Genomic DNA, 16,386 nt, shown 5'->3' on the forward strand with positions numbered 1-16,386 from the left:
AAAAGATCTTGGCTATGAGTTGATGTTTTGTTTATAGAAATTAATTTGAATCTACCTATTAGATAAAATTAACAACATATGGGGTGTGTGATTAGCAGCTATTTTTCAAAAATAATTATTTCATGTGAGGATTATATTCCAATCTTCTAGATCTCTGAAATAAAGTGAAATCTGAGGATTTAGGAGCAGCAGTATTCATTTCCCAATCCTTTGACTATATGCACTATCCGAAGACACCCTGGGGTTATATTGAGCAACATTTTGGCTATAATGATAGCATCTACTTCCAGTTGATGCCCACTTATAGTTGTTGAAATACAACTATATGACTTTTCAATTTCTCTGACTTGCTTTAAATGGGTATTAATGCCTGGTTGTATTTTAAAGCTCAAAAAATTTTCTTATTTTCAATTTAAAGGATCCAGTTGAAACCACTTATCATTTTTTAAATAATTGCATTCTTATATGATCCCTCAAAAAAAAAAAAAAAGAAAAGAAAAGCTCACCAGAGTACTTACGATGTCGAAGATGTTCTTGATACTGTTATACATTGAATTCCAGACTTCCGAATAAAATTTTGCAGAAGGACCGCCTACTCCAGCCCATTCTCCTACTAACCATGCCTGCAATTCCCATGGATTGACTCCTTTGTGTATGTCCACAGGTGCTTACAAGCAGGTTTCAGAATCTGATAAATGAATCTTGTGAAATTTTAAAGTCCAGACTTCCAACTGAGTTTACATTATTTCACAAGGAAAGTTATAACATAGTAGATAATAAACAATTCTAGGTCCTGAATAGCAAGATTATTTTTACAGAAGATAGAATTTCAAAGGAGAATAAATTACAGAGTAAAATTAAGTTTACGTTCCCTTTATTTTGAACCCAAACTTCACTAACATTTTAACGTTTAATTTGACTTTTGGGTTATAAGCACCTTTGACTGTTGCCTTTGTGCAAATATTTTAAGGACTCTCAGGGATTTCTTTATACTTTCCTACACTGGTCTTGAAGGAATACACTTAAGTATTGGGATAATTTTTTGTTACTGATGCAGACAAGAGCTCTTTCTTTTTTGTTTTACATTTTCGGCCTTTGTTATATTCCAATTGGAGACAAAGATGGAGAGTTTAACTGTCTGAGGAGAAAGGAGACTACAAAAACTTCCTCCCTATACAATCTAACTTTGACTCCTCTTTGTGCAGCCGAACCAATTCAGTTTACGAAACGCATACAGAACATTGTGGTGAGTGAGCATCAGTCTGCCACCTTCGAATGTGAAGTGTCCTTTGATGATGCCATTGTAACATGGTATAAAGGACCAACAGAACTGACTGAGAGCCAGAAATACAACTTCAGGAATGATGGTCGCTGCCATTATATGACCATCCACAATGTGACCCCAGATGATGAAGGTAATTCAGTTCACAGGGTCCTTGTGAATATATCATTTAAATCTTGTCCGTTTTATATACTTGTACCCAAATTTACACTTACACTCTGTAATTTTATATAGAATACTATTTAAGGAAAGAGAATTATATATAAATATACATAAATAAATTCAAATTAAATCCTGTATTTAAATAAAGAAGGGTAATTTACAAACACCAGAAAACAAAGTTTGATGATTCTTCTTCTTAGGTGTCTATTCGGTAATTGCTCGACTGGAACCAAGAGGTGAAGCCAGAAGCACAGCAGAACTGTACCTAACAACTAAAGGTCAGAAAACACCACATGAAAGTCACACTGCAATCTTTGAAACAAAGAAGCCTGCCCAGATGATTCTAAATACAAAAATGTCATTTTTTTTTTCTTTTGCAGAAATCAAACTTGAGATGAAGCCTCCTGGTAAGTTAAAAAAAAAAAAAAAAGAAAGAAAGAAAAGAAAAGAAATCAACCCTTGTTCACCATATATTCAACATAATTTTGTAAATGATAGAAGCCAAACTGAAAAGTCTAAAAATATTGATTATTTTTTTAGTCCAATCTTATTCAGTAAAATTATTTTCAGGAAATAAGATAAATGTTAGGCTTTGTGAGCTTGGGAAATTAGAGACAATAAGGTCTCATTTAGCTGGTATCTAGGATCATGCCAAAATTGTGTGGCCATAGAACAAAACCAGTTTTCACAGGGAATCAACCTGCCTATGTGGTTACTTACAAAAGAATTCTAATATCTCTCTATATTAGATTCTATATACAGGTGTCTGTAGATTAGATTCTGCTGTTGGAAATGCCTGACAAACACATCTTAGTTATCTAATAAATATGTGTTGTTTCAATCCATCGATGCTGATCATTAAATGTTCCTTTTCAGATATTCCTGACTCTAGGGTTCCAATCCCAACCATGCCTATCAGAGCAGTCCCTCCAGAAGGTAAGACCCAACACCACGACACCTGGGCTTGCAGCAACAATTTTCTACCATTAGGAAATTAGCGATGCCAAACCACAGCAGAAAGCCAGAACACATCATATTCTGGCATATTGATATTTAAAAATCAAAACAGAAGAGTAGTAACAATTATAAATATATGCTATTTTTATTTTCTCTGGTTGATTAATTTGTAGTATAACACCTTTGAGTACTGAAAGTAATGAATCAGACTTTTCATTATACTTCACACCAAATAAAAAACCAAACCATGATGATGGCATTTCTTTTCTTCAGAAATCCCTCCTATGGCTGTTCCTCCTATTCCTCTGTTGCTACCAACACCTGAAGAAAAGAAACCACCAGCAAAACGCATTGAAGGTATTTTATGTTATCTACCTAAATGTCAAAGTATATGATTAATTATTGCAGACCTGGAAAATGTTGTCAAATGCAACATGTTGGCCCTCTAGTGGTCAACAGGTTGAATTGCCTTTCAAAATGTAAATTATTTGCTTTCAATACTTTAAATATGTGTAAGACAGACATATGATTAAAACTATGAAAATAACCATCAAACCAAATGCAATGCTTGATATTAAAGTATTTTATCTTAATGGAATCACTTAAACATTAATGGCAAATTGATTTCATGTTTCTTATTATATATGTATATATATATGTACAATATATTTTATATAGTATATGTATATATACATATATACACATGTATATATGTATATATACACGTGTATGTATATATATGTATATGTATATATACACGTGTATGTATATATATGTATATGTATATATACACGTGTATACATGTGTGTGTATGTATATATATACATATATATATACGTATATATATACGTATTAATTCCATTATAATTAATTAATTAATTCCATTATATATATACGTATATATACATGTACATATATATATATACGTATATATATAATGGAATTAATTTCTAGTGAAGTTCCTGGGGATAACCCATACTAGTTTATGGTCATGTTGCAAATTATAGTTTGTATTTTTTTCTCAATTACAATGTTAACGCCTTTTTAAAATTTGCTGTTTTGTTACAAAAATATGACTTAGAACATCTTTGATATATTTGATTTCTTTTTTCCTTAGCTAAGGAATGAGTTAACCGATAAAGAGCTCTTGAGTATGTCAGGGAATTTCCCTTTTCAAATACTTCAATAGACAAATTATGCTATTTGTCCCCCAAGCTATTCAACTAAATCAGTCAGCAGACTTCCTGGGACTTTCTAGAGTTCTGAAAGTTGAGAATTGCTGTCAGAATTCTCGCATCAGGAAAAAATTCTGCATGTCAAAACCAGATATTTCCATAGTCAGATTTTTGTGTAGCAGTTTCCAGCGTTTGGCATGCTAGTCCCCTAATATCTGCTACCATTGGTGCCAAGAGGTTGAGCTAGTTTTCAGCCAGCCTCAGGGAAACTATAGTAGACAAACAAAAAATGAAAAACTTCCAGTTATGTGACGAATACATCTCAATAACAAAAGCATTTTTATAACTTATATGAATAGTTAAGTATATTTCGTCTACTTCTGAGAGCAAAGAAGAACAAGAATTAAAAATCATAAATTAAATTTCCATTTACATGTGTTGTCAGGAATAATAATCATATCTTAATGAATGAGTCTTGGAATGATACTGTCAACATGGCTAAGTTTGACTACCCACTAAAATATGAGACCTTATTTTAAAAGTTAAAAACTGTGCTATTCATGAATATCAAAAGCTGTAATCAAGTTATGAGTAAGGGCCATGATCAAAGTATAATGTCAGCAACAACAAAGAATACTTCTACGGTATCATAGATGGGACTTTTAATTTTACTAATTCACTTGTTCTTTCTGACAAATTTAAAGTGCTCTTATCTAAGTGAAACAAAGTGAAAATGTGGACCTTTTCTATTTATGGTATCACAGGTTCATGGGCTCGGTGTTTTGAAAACTTGAACTGTAGACAGGCATAAAATCACCCTACATATTCTATCTCCATCCAAAAAACATTTTCTGCATTCTAGCACAAGACCTTTCTGAAACAAGGTATCTTGCAATAATGTTGCAAGATCTCATTACCATCAAAGCCTGGAAACATTTTACTTGTTTACCTCTGACATTCTTTTTTTTAGTGACCAAAAAAGCTGTGAAGAAAGATGCCAAAAAAGTTGTTGCAAAGCCCAAAGAAGAGGCACCTACAGGTATTATAATTAATTAATCAGAATTGAATGTTACTGCTTTTCTCCTGGTTAACAATTTTAAATGCCAAATAGTGGAGGCTGAGGAAGGTAAGAGTTTGAATTCACAAAATGGAACCTCTGCCTTCCCTCACTCACGCCCTCTTCTTGAACTCAGTCCTCACTTTCTTTTCGTCAACTTTCTACTTTCTCCTTTTTTTCTTCCCTGTCCACCTGTGCCTGTGTCTGTCCATGGCACACAGCGGTAGCACCAGAGCTCTTGTTATCTCTGGATGGCACCTCCAGTCCCATGGCTGCTCTGGAGTCAGTTGTACCAATAGAAGGCCAAGGACTGATGCTAATTTCAGTGGCTGTTCCAGCCCAACTCACAACCCTTCCTGGCTCATCTTGCTGCCAGTCCCTGAAGAAAAATAAAACACTTTTTGAAGGAGGATCAATTCAATTACTTCCATTTGTACTAAATCCTGGAAGTGTTTTAGGAGGGAGACTAGATAACTAAATTGAAGCAAATAGTTTTACCTATTTAACCAAGATTAGAGTAAGGAAGTCCTCCTGAAGGAAGGAGAGTCCAGGAGCACAAGGCACCATTCCCAGAGATGTTTCCCTGAGTGATCATTTGTGAAACATTATGGTATAAGAGGAAGCTCAAAAAGTGTGGATATTTTCTCAGCTTCATAGTTAACCACTGAAAAAATGAAACACGCCTTATTTTCTGGCATTAGACTTATTGAATAGTCTCTTCATGTTTCATGTTCATTGAAATTGTTTTAAATCGACCTAAACTAGAATCAGAGCTCAGCCTTTCCCCATTTTTGTTAATATGGCATTGCCTAGCAATTCCGGTGGGCTAAATTTGGAAATTATAAAGGCATTTAGTCTAGTAGTCACAGATAGTACAAATGACTAACAAAGCACAGAGGATTAGTAAACATTAAATAATGCATAATCTAAAGATAAACGTATTTTCTATTCTTTTAAATCCCAGAGGTTGCCAAGAAGCCCCTGCCTCCTACTGCCTTAATTCCGGCAAAAGGTAAATGAAACGATATTGTTAAATATTTTTATTTACTCCTGAGATTTGCATCTCTGCTCTGGATTCTTTTTTTAAATATGAGGCTTCTAGTTGATCGTAAAGTTGTGGCATCTCCTCTGCCATATTCAAATTAGTACTAGAAATGACGGTTTCCTATTGCTCCAATCCCAGAAAGGGAATCAGAGGCGATGTTGATGCAGGCAGCCTCAGTGGAAACAGCAGTGGTGAGGGGTGGAACGGGAGGCAGCATCCTTATCGTTTTACTTGTAGTTAACGCAAGTACTAAGGATCACGTAAACAATGTTAGCCTTCATTTTTTTTAAGCTGTTGTTATAAAAACAACTATTTGACTTGGTTACATAATTTTAAGTATCATCTTTACAAAACTGATAAGAGAGTCATACTCAACTATCAGAAATGTAGCTTTAAAATTAGAAATGTTTCTGAAAGAATAATTAGAAACTTAAATAGAGGTTAACATTAAATATAAATTCCATTAAATGATCAAATGTTAAAATATCCTTGTGGGAAACCAGGGGCTTCGCAAACTGGAGGTCCTTTAGAACAGTGGAGGGTGTGTCCATTTGATATTTACTGAATGCTGTTTTGTTCACACTGGAAAAATCCTCAAATTAAGAGTAGAGTGCATCTTGATACTCTTTATTGTGTTCCATAGTCAACAAAAATTTAAATGGATTCAACACACAGAAAATATGACAAATTATCGACATAACGCTGAGATCCAAACACTGATATTGTTTGACAACAGGCTTTGGTTTATGAAGTAATTGGATATGGATATAATTATGGGTAATGGATATAATTAATATGCTAATATTGTCATTTGATGTATCATTCATTCATTCATTCATTCGTTCGTTTTAGCTCCTGAAATCATCGATGTATCCTCCAAGGCGGAAGAAGTGAAGATAAAAACCATAACCAGAAAGAAAGAGGTTCAGAAAGAAAAAGAAGCTGTGTATGAGAAAAAGCGTGCCGTCTATGAGGAGAAGAGAGTTTTCATTGAATCTTTGGAAGAACCTTACGACGAACTAGAAGTGGAACCATACACGGAGCCATTTGAAGAACCTTATTATGAAGAACCAGATGAAGATTATGAGGAGACCAAGGTAGAAGCTAAAAGGGAGGTTCATGAGGAATGGGAAGAAGATTTCGAGGAAGGCCAGGAATACTATGAAAGGGAAGAAGGTTATGACGAAGGGGAGGAAGAGTGGGAAGAAACTTACCAAGAGAAAGAAGTAATTCAAGTGCAAAAGGAGGTTTACGAAGGTGTGTATCGACTGGGCGCCTTTTGTTCTCTTTCTTCTCAGTTCCTCGTATTTTCAATGTTGTTACCCTGATCTGTAATGGATATGAAATCAATGAAATGATCATTTAGGTCTTAAGGTTAGAAATTTTTAGGAACTTAATCTTTAAGTTTCTGTAATTATTTTCAGGCTTTGACATTATAAGTGGAAACATTCAGTCCTATTACTGAATTACGAGTGCTATTTTCTAATGCAGAAATTCAGGGTTTACTCCCACTACCTTGCTGCATCTCTGCTTGATCCTGCTTCGAAATCCAGCTGCAAGGGATCGTGTTTCCAATAACGATCCCAAACACAATACTTTCCATGATTATATATTCTGATTTCCTTTGCAATTGATACAAACTACTAGAACTCACCTATTTAAGCATCCCTTCTTATTCCTGTTTTTGTTAAAGAATCCCGTGAGAGAAAAGTTCCAGCAAAAGTGCCTGAAAAGAAAGCACCGCCTCCAAAAGGTATGTAATTGGAATTATTTAAGTAGATCAGAGCATCAACATCATTATCATGGCTTGTTTGGCAAAGATGTATAAACCACCAGTTCAATCCAATAGGCACAACTTCTTCTCTAAGCTTTATTGTATCAACGAATTTTTTTCCTAAGAATATCTAATTTATTTAATGCAAAATTTAAAAAGATCATAAAAAGATTATTATGATAAATATTTTTAAAAATAACCAAAATATTTGAAGTACAGAACCTTGTACTTAAAGTTCAGAGTACCAAACTTGTTTCTTTCTTTAAAATTATATACATATTATATATGCATGTAAACATATATACATACATATATGGATACATAGGGAGAAAGAATTTTAATAGAAATTCTAAAAGTACTGCAATTTCTTTAAAATGCTTGCAGTTATAAAGAAGCCAGTAGTTGAAAAAATTGAAAAGACTTCTCGAAGAATGGAGGAGGAGAAAGTTCAAGTTACCAAAGGTATTATGATTTAAAACATTTCTAGTACCATGTACACACGTCGTCTGTTTACTGATGTATGTTCCCATGTTAGTTATTTATATAATCATCTAAAGTATTTTTAAATTTTGTGCAAAGCAATATTCTTCACAATACAAATATATCTGTACATATTTTTTAAGTACCCGAAGTTTCAAAGAAGATTGTTCCACAAAAACCTTCTCGGACTCCAGTGCAGGAAGAAGTAATTGAAGTGAAAGGTATACATCTTTGTCTTTCCAGCTACAAGTTTTAAACATTTTTATTTATGTCTATGGATATGTGTACATATATTACTAAACAATTCACAAACCTGAAACTACCAACATGAAGACATGTTTATACAGTATATATTTTATGTCGAGTTGCACATAACGCATAATTTAAGGAAATAATAACATTCCCTTTGTTTCTAATTTTGCTTTAAAATTACATAATTTTTTTTAATCTAAGGAAGGCTTTGTTTAATGAATAGTCTTCTAACTTTACTATGCAATGCATCCCATTGCATATAATATTCCCCATCCTCTTGTTCATGTGAAGAAACCGTAATGGATTTGGAAAAGCACCACATTATGTGTGAAGAAGTTGTGTCTATTTGATTCCCACTTAATAATGTTTGGTAAAGGCTGCATGGGTTGTTTGTCCTTATATATCAAAACATGATTTGTTTTCTTGTCAATACTGACTTTATTCTCAAGCTCTCGTATTAACCCATTCATTCTGTATCTAAAGACTTACACAGAGTATGTAATCTATGTATTTGATCTGGTATCTTGTCTTAGAAAAACAAATACTAAATGTGAAATGCTCTCTTTGAAGTCCCAGCTGTGCATACAAAGAAGATGGTTATTTCAGAAGAAGAGATGTTCTTTGCTTCTCACACAGAGGAGGAAGTGTCAGTCACAGGTATAAGGCACATTTGAATTTGGGGGCTCAGATGGAAGGGCGTCAGATGAATTTTTATCCCTCTTCTTCTTACCTAACTTGTGATTCTATAGGCATCTCTGTCTCCTTGTAGCTCTCTGTCATCTTTTCATTGCACATTGTCTCTGTTTTAATGCATATTTCAATATTCTTTGTAAATTATAATTACCACCCACAATATGGCACACCAGTAATTAAAATGTACATTTTTTTAAAGTCCCTGAGGTACAAAGGAAAACTGTTACTGAAGAGAAAATTCATGTTGCTGTTTCCAAAAAGACTGAGCCTCCACCTAAAGGTATTAGTGATTCCTTCTAAGTTTAAAATCTTTTAAAATTTCCATAGCAGATCCAAGCATCTGGATATGTTAATATTGCATAATGGATTTGGTCACACGGTCAGCAGACCTATGCCCACTGTGTACAATGGACATTACAGGGGGATGGGAGACCATGAGGAGCACACAGGAGAGAGGAATGAACATAAATGGAAACTCTGTTCTCTGCTTCAGAGACCTTACAATCTAGCGACCAGCCTTTTGGAAATAGAGATTTGATGTCCTGGAGCCAGCTCATGCCAACTCCCCCAGAGCTGATGGTTAAGTTTCAGGGATGCTGCGACCCAGTGTGCAATACCTCCATGACTAAAAGTTAAACTATAGGAACTTACAATTAAACAAATTATATTAAAAACCATGATCATAGTTAAAACTCTCTGCTTCCACTTTGACTGCACTTTATTATTATTATCTCTGTTTCTGAGGTGGTTTCCATCTATTGTGCCTACGTAGTCAAAGTACTGGATTGTGGTGGGCAACTGCACATCTCTTCCCAACTCCATGACAATGTCACCATGCTCAGTAGCCAGGGAGGGAGTGTTTATACCATCACAGAAATTGGAAAATGGCAGCTGCTACAAATTAGGGCTCCCCTTTCCCCACACCCCCTCCCCAAATCATTACATATTTAGGATACAAAAACTATTTAAGATAATCTAATGCAATCATTATAATGCAGTCGCTTTGTACATGTAAAGTTTCTAAAACTGGCATCTGGGGCACTTTCTAGGAAAGTGGAGGCTCCTGCAGTCCAGTCGAAGGTGACTAACAGCCACATTTTCAGTTCCCTTCACACTCGTTTCTCACGTAGAAGTTTCTTGCATTTGTTTGTCATAAAAGAGAAATGTCTACACTTTATTTTAACACTACCTTGCAACCACATATACCTTGTTGTAAAAACACAAGATTTCTCAAAAATGGCACTCTTTTTTAAAGTCCCTGAGCCACCTAAGAAACCAGTCCCAGAAGAAGTGGTTGCTGTTCCCGTTCCTAAAAAGGTGGAGCCCCCACCAGCCAAAGGTAGAATAATATTTTGGGAAAAAAATTTCTCCATGTCTGTCTTTTTTTTTTTTTTTTGTATCTTTTTCTATGGGATCTGTGTATTAACGAAACAGCATCTGTCAACCATTTGTAATGTATTTAGTTCTGTGTATGTTTATTTCATTAATTGTGGTAATGTATTATACAAGTATCAGTAACATTTAGACCATACTAACTGGGTCTTTGTTTCATGGAATGTATGTAGTGTCTCTATGGTACTGATTTATTTAGCATACATTTCTACCACAAGTAGAGCATGTTTAATTACTTCCTAAATTCTTACACTCTTACTGAGGATTTATGCTTTAGTATAATCTTAAATGTCTCAGAAGGAGACTCGAATTCTCAACATTGTTTCAACAATGGTATCTTTAAAGTTCCTGAAGTTCCCAAGAAACCTGTGCCAGAGGAGAAAAAGCCCGTTCCTGTACCCAAAAAGGAACCTGCTGCTCCCCCAAAAGGTACACCAGAACTGATCACGGGGCAACCCTTTGCCCCAAATGCCAGTCTTTTGTTTTATGTGGTCTTCAACCGCATGCTATGCTGTCTTAGTATTTTGTGTCTTTTAGATGCCTCTCGTGTTTTTCATTTGTTTACCACCTTCCAGGGCTGTACTCTTGGCATGCATTATTTATGGCACTGAACATCCCAAAGACATCACCAAAGTGTTCTTAAAAGAAGTAACTATGTCAAACTGCTGTCTTAAATTTTTAATATCTTTCCTATCTCAGAGAAAGAAGAAATTTTGTGAAACTCGTATTCAGCAGGCGTGTTTGGAAGAAAAACTCTTTCACCCCTTATATATGGGATGTTTTTCTTAATACAAAACACTTCCATGAGTTATAATGAGAGACAAAGAGTAGCAACCTTCTGACGGTGTTTGGCAGAACTGAATATTAACTAGGCAAAGATTGTACAATGCTGCTAGTAACTGTCACTCTTCTGAAAAGTCCATAGTGGTGAGTCTAGAATAGTGGGAAACATTGATTTTCGACATGTACTTTCACCGTGTTTCCCGACTTTAATTGAATGTCAGTATTTGCCATAAATGTTACGATTATCTATTACCTAGTCAGAGGCCTTTTGGTCTAGGTATGTTTGGATTCGATGTGCTAATCCTTTACTTTGCTTTTGAATTTGGTTCGTTTTGTGGGGGCGGGTGGTGGTATAAGACACGACTTTATGGATGCAGTGAAACTATTGACTGCACACATCTGGTCTGTTACAGAGAGATTCAGCAAGAATTCATTAGCATCCAATTTAGGCTTACTGAAATCATCATGTTCCCATTTTGCCTGACTTCCATTGTCCAGTTTCTTCCTGAATCAATTCTGTTTCTCCTCTTTCTCAAACTCTTGACTGTTTCAGAATTCTGGGTCTTCTTTTTTTAATCGAATGATTTGTAAAATAATTTCTGATTATCTAATCATTAGAAAATAATGAGTATATGAAGATAAAGTATATTAAAAGATCATATTACTAAAACCAATACTAATACCAAAGCCACTTGATCACTCCTGAAGGAGACACAGAGACATGTCTCACCATTGAAATAAATACACATAGTAACATATATAGATATGCATAAACACCCATATATAGATAATATATACAGACAGAAATGTGTATCTGTATACTTACATCGAGACGTTACAAATGCAAGTATAGAAGTGCAGGAGTTCACAAAACTGCTATCCTGTTTGAAATGGAAACAATTATTGCTGGTAATGTATCCTGTTAAAATAAAATACATCTGCTGGTTAAAAATTCCACACCATCAACACTTAGATAAACTAAACTGTTGTTAACCTTTTTGGGTCAGAGATCCTTTTGAAAACAATGAAGCCTCTTAGAGAAAAGCATATATGCACACACCCACAAAATTTCACACACAGAGCTCCCCAAAGCCATTGACACATGGATATCAGATGGAGAAGCCAATTTACTTTAGAATGAGTGTTTCCTGATTTTTCAAAACACTACAGTTGCATCAAAAACAAACAAAATCAGAAGAGAAATGGGAAAAAAATGCTAACATATAGATACAATTATTCTAAATATGTCTTAGTCTAAGATAGTCTTAGATAAATTAACTCCATTGTCATTATGGATTCCATTTCTCCATACAAAGCATAATGACACTTTGCTATATTCTATATCTACACACTATATTGTTTGTGTAGTCACTGGTTTGTTTTATCAAAAGCATACCGATATGTAAATAAGTTATGTACATATTTTTTGTGTATATAACTCACTTTTAATTGCTTGAATGCTTCTGTAACACTACTTGTGGCATTTATCACATCATGACCTTTGTAACATTATAGTCTAATTTTCTGTGTTATTTTGCCAATACATCGAAACTCTATAACATTAATTAACTACTAAAGATTTGTGTGTGTGCCTATGTCCATTCATAAAATTGGTATATGTCTGAACTAATGTTCTGTTTAAAAAACTTTAAGTCCCAGAGGTGCCAAAGAAACCGGTCCCTGAAGAAAAGATTCCTGTTCCTGTCGCAAAGAAAAAGGAAGTTCCACCAGCTAAAGGTACGGTGTCTTGCATGGTAAAGGAGCCCTATTTTTATGTCTTGAGTACAAAACACTTTTGCGTTTCCTTATGTGTTGAGTTACTTTAATTCAAAATGAGTGTTTTATGGTGTGAGTAATAATTCAACGGAAGTGCCTGTCCACCTGCCTACTCTTTTACAAAGTAGCTGTAAATTAGCTACTTGGGAAAATATAAATTCATTTCTAAAAATTCATGTCTTTTCAAGTTCCTGAAGTACAGAAGAGGGTTGTCACAGAAGAAAAAATAACCATTGTGACTCAAAGAGAAGAATCTCCACCACCAGCAGGTACTTAATTCCATCTTCATAAATAACCTTGTCTTTCCTTGAGGCTTCTTTAATTGCATGTCTTCTTTCATGGGCATGCCAATTCTGTGTTGCTCATTTATTTTGCCGTTCTGGGAATTTTAAAATCAAATACTATTCTTTAAGTGCCAGAAATACCAAAGAAGAAAGTTCCTGAAGAAAAAAGACCCGTTCCTCAAAAAGAGGAAGAAGTTCCACCACCAAAAGGTATCGCCTCTCTCTCTTTCCAAGAACCATCTTACATAATATTATGTGACAAGGCAAATGATAGTTTTGTTAGTTCTGTGATATTGAGTGCATTGTGGGTGTATATCTGTGTTTGGGGTTGGCCTTCAGTGAGATGACTCTGAGGTTCTAAAAGTACATGTTTCTAAAGTGCCAGCTCTACGTAAGAAACCCGTCCCTGAAGAAAAAGTTCCTGTGCCAGTTCCTGTCGCTAAGAAAGCTCCTCCTCCCCGAGGTAGGATTTGACAAAAATCTTTTAGCTTGTGAATTCTTCCTTTGTTCCATCACGTGTCTTTCTGCGTGACCCTCCGTCTCTCTTCTGATTGAATTGTTATGTGTACATCCTTGTGATGTGTTACGTAACTTGTTTTCCCATTGTGTTAGTGAGAACAGTATATTGTGTATTTATTACCCAAACTCCTAGGGAGAGAAAATTATTAAGATTCTTAAAATTTAAACTTCAACTTTAATGCTTTTTTAAAGCTGAAGTTTCTAAGAAAACTGTGGTAGAAGAAAAAAGATTTGCTGCCGAAGAAAAACTATCTGTTGCAGTTCCTCAAAGAGTGGAAGTCATGCGACATGAAGGTATATAATCAGAAGTGAGGGGGGAAATGGGTGTGTGTGTTTCCTCAATGTCCTTCTTTCCAGATGTGACTGTTTACCTTACAAGTTGTCCTTATCGGTGTCTACATGCCATAGCTTTCTGAGACTGAGTCTTTTGTGTCTGCATTGGTCCTAAATCATTCCAAGACAGTGAATGGGGTGCTGAAATGTGATAATTGTCCAAAGTGGCCACACTTGGACATCATCTGAATATTCTTCTCAGTCTTGGGCTGTACTGTTCTCTTATCTTAAATCAGCTCTCACTTCCATGTAATGAGGGAAGCACTATGAAGCCACGCCCTCAGCAGAGAGAAGAACCATTATCTATCTGTAGGGAACATATGGCTATTACCAGTATTTCAGGAGACTGGATTTAAATTAAATATTATCTTTTAAAATACCTGCAGAGGAGGAGTGGAGTTATTCAGCAGAAGAGGAAAGAGTGTCCGTTTCAGTTTATAGAGAAGAGGAAAGAGAGGAGGAGGAGGAAGAAGTGGAAGTTACAGAATATGAAGGTAAACAATGCCCTGATCCAGAGATGATCTGGAGTCTTGATGGGCTGTTTTCTTTCACAGATTGTTTCTCAGATTAATGAAAGTGACACAAATTCAGTGAGCATCTATGGGCCTCATTAGATGTATCTGTTGATCAAAACACAATATTCAGGAGCAGGACTTAGAGTAAACATCCAATGTATTTCTTGTCCATCCTCTCTTACTTGGCTACAGGTGAGGGGGAGAGAAAAGGCTTCATATTTATAGCTTACTCATGGTGCAGGTATCGCCATACACATGTATCCTTTCAGTAGACAGGACTCGATTTCAGCATGGTGGGCTAGCATAAACTTCACCTGGTAGTCTAATGTCTAAAACATGGGTAACATAAAGCAGTGTTGATAGCACAACTCACAGTTTTTAAATGAATAAGAAATTGTGTTATTATATTCCAGAAGTCAAGGCCATGTTTGATAGTGAAGCACTGAACACATAGGCTTTTCTTATATTTCACGTGTGGAGAAAACAATGATGTAATATCTTTGATTGAATTAGCTATTCAGATGTCCCCATACCTATAATGCTAGTTCTCTATTGCTTCATAAGGATTGAACAATAAGCTTTACTTCAGTCCTTTTCAATGAGTAAGATACCACTAGGTTTACTGTTAAAGTGCAGCACCCTGGCTGAAGCTATATATCTGAAAGAACTTCCTTAAGAAAGTTCCGACGTAGCTCTGCTTTAAAGAAAAATCAGTAAGTTCTGTAACAAATTGACCCTTTTTCTAATAAAAAGATAAATAGAATTCTATATGTAGATGCCCTTGAGAGTGCATTTCTGGCTAGTAAATGTGCCCCACTTCTTCTCCACGTGGAAGAAAAGTCCATATAAAATTCCCAGGGGCAATCATAACGGAATGGCTTGGAGCAGAGCAAGACGGGACATGAGTCCCAAGAGGAAGCCCACCGGTTCTGTTGTGCTTCCTGGGAAAGGCCACGGTGTTGGGTGTAAGTCAGGAATCTAATAGATCAAAGAGGGCCCCATCCCTTTTAGACATGTTTGGGAAACCAAACATAACATGTGTATAAAGAAAGCTCTCGGGGCGCCTGGGTGGCTCAGTCGGTTAAGCAGCTGACTTCGGCTCAGGTCATGATCTCGCGGTCCGTGAGTTCGAGCCCCACGTCAGGCTCTGTGCTGACAGCTCAGAGCCTGGAGCCTGTTTCAGATTCTGTGTCTCCCTCTCTCTGACCCTCCCCCGTTCATGCTCTATCTCTGTCTCAAAAATAAATAAACGTTAAAAAAAAAAAAAAAAGTTCTCACTGCATGAATCTGATTTCAACTTTTGACAGTACACATTATAAATCTCTTTCTGTATATGGATTCTAGTTAAAAAGAGAGATGTTCTATGATGTTCTTAAGTTTTCATTAAGCCCGGAAGATTTAGGGAGAAGATGGGTAGTCTGTTAAGTTGGCTTTTAGTGTAAAGAGATGTGCCTATAACTAGATTCTATTCTATAATTAAAACTATACACATAGGTTCAAAAATCATATGAAGACACCTGTCTCTTCTACCATACCTGTCCCCACAAAGATGGAAAAAAATACACCACCCAGTTTCCAAGTCCTCAGTAGGTTTTTCATATGTAATACAGGCTTTTTTATAAACCCATTTACGATTCCTCAAGTGTATGTTTCTGCCCTGAAGCCTTCAAACCTAGAGTGCTCTGTTATTTTTGAAACCTATCTTCAAATGCTTGTGTTCTTATTAATTTAGCCACTAGGATTGTTTTTTATGTCGTGTACTTGTCCTGTTCTTCCTGTGAATACAAGCATTATTATCTTTATGATACACTTGAAAATTAAATTATTGAAACTTATTTTCCACATGCTTTATTGAGGCACATGCTTTGACTAAAATGCACTTCTTTGGGTATCTTAAATGGGAACAA

At 35.5% G+C, this 16,386-nt stretch overlaps 1 protein-coding gene across 1 annotated transcript in view; it reads left to right on the forward strand.

Moving 5' to 3' along the window:
* The window catches only part of TTN (titin), a 276,220-nt gene that overhangs the window by 105,575 nt on the left and 154,259 nt on the right, over positions 1-16,386 (forward strand). Inside the window, exons 108-128 of the mRNA XM_058712718.1 lie at positions 1,206-1,415; positions 1,645-1,722; positions 1,825-1,851; positions 2,321-2,380; positions 2,675-2,758; positions 4,547-4,615; positions 5,598-5,645; positions 6,531-6,935; positions 7,372-7,431; positions 7,837-7,914; positions 8,076-8,153; positions 8,755-8,841; positions 9,077-9,157; positions 10,133-10,216; positions 10,615-10,698; positions 12,706-12,789; positions 13,017-13,097; positions 13,242-13,322; positions 13,492-13,575; positions 13,824-13,925; positions 14,351-14,458. Coding sequence (XP_058568701.1) covers positions 1,206-1,415; positions 1,645-1,722; positions 1,825-1,851; positions 2,321-2,380; positions 2,675-2,758; positions 4,547-4,615; positions 5,598-5,645; positions 6,531-6,935; positions 7,372-7,431; positions 7,837-7,914; positions 8,076-8,153; positions 8,755-8,841; positions 9,077-9,157; positions 10,133-10,216; positions 10,615-10,698; positions 12,706-12,789; positions 13,017-13,097; positions 13,242-13,322; positions 13,492-13,575; positions 13,824-13,925; positions 14,351-14,458 — 2,073 coding nt within the window. The remainder of the gene's footprint in view (positions 1-1,205; positions 1,416-1,644; positions 1,723-1,824; positions 1,852-2,320; positions 2,381-2,674; positions 2,759-4,546; positions 4,616-5,597; positions 5,646-6,530; positions 6,936-7,371; positions 7,432-7,836; positions 7,915-8,075; positions 8,154-8,754; positions 8,842-9,076; positions 9,158-10,132; positions 10,217-10,614; positions 10,699-12,705; positions 12,790-13,016; positions 13,098-13,241; positions 13,323-13,491; positions 13,576-13,823; positions 13,926-14,350; positions 14,459-16,386) is intronic.

Source organism: Neofelis nebulosa, chromosome 2 (genome assembly GCF_028018385.1).
Source record: "Neofelis nebulosa isolate mNeoNeb1 chromosome 2, mNeoNeb1.pri, whole genome shotgun sequence".
In the NCBI taxonomy this organism is placed as follows: domain Eukaryota; kingdom Metazoa; phylum Chordata; class Mammalia; order Carnivora; family Felidae; genus Neofelis; species Neofelis nebulosa.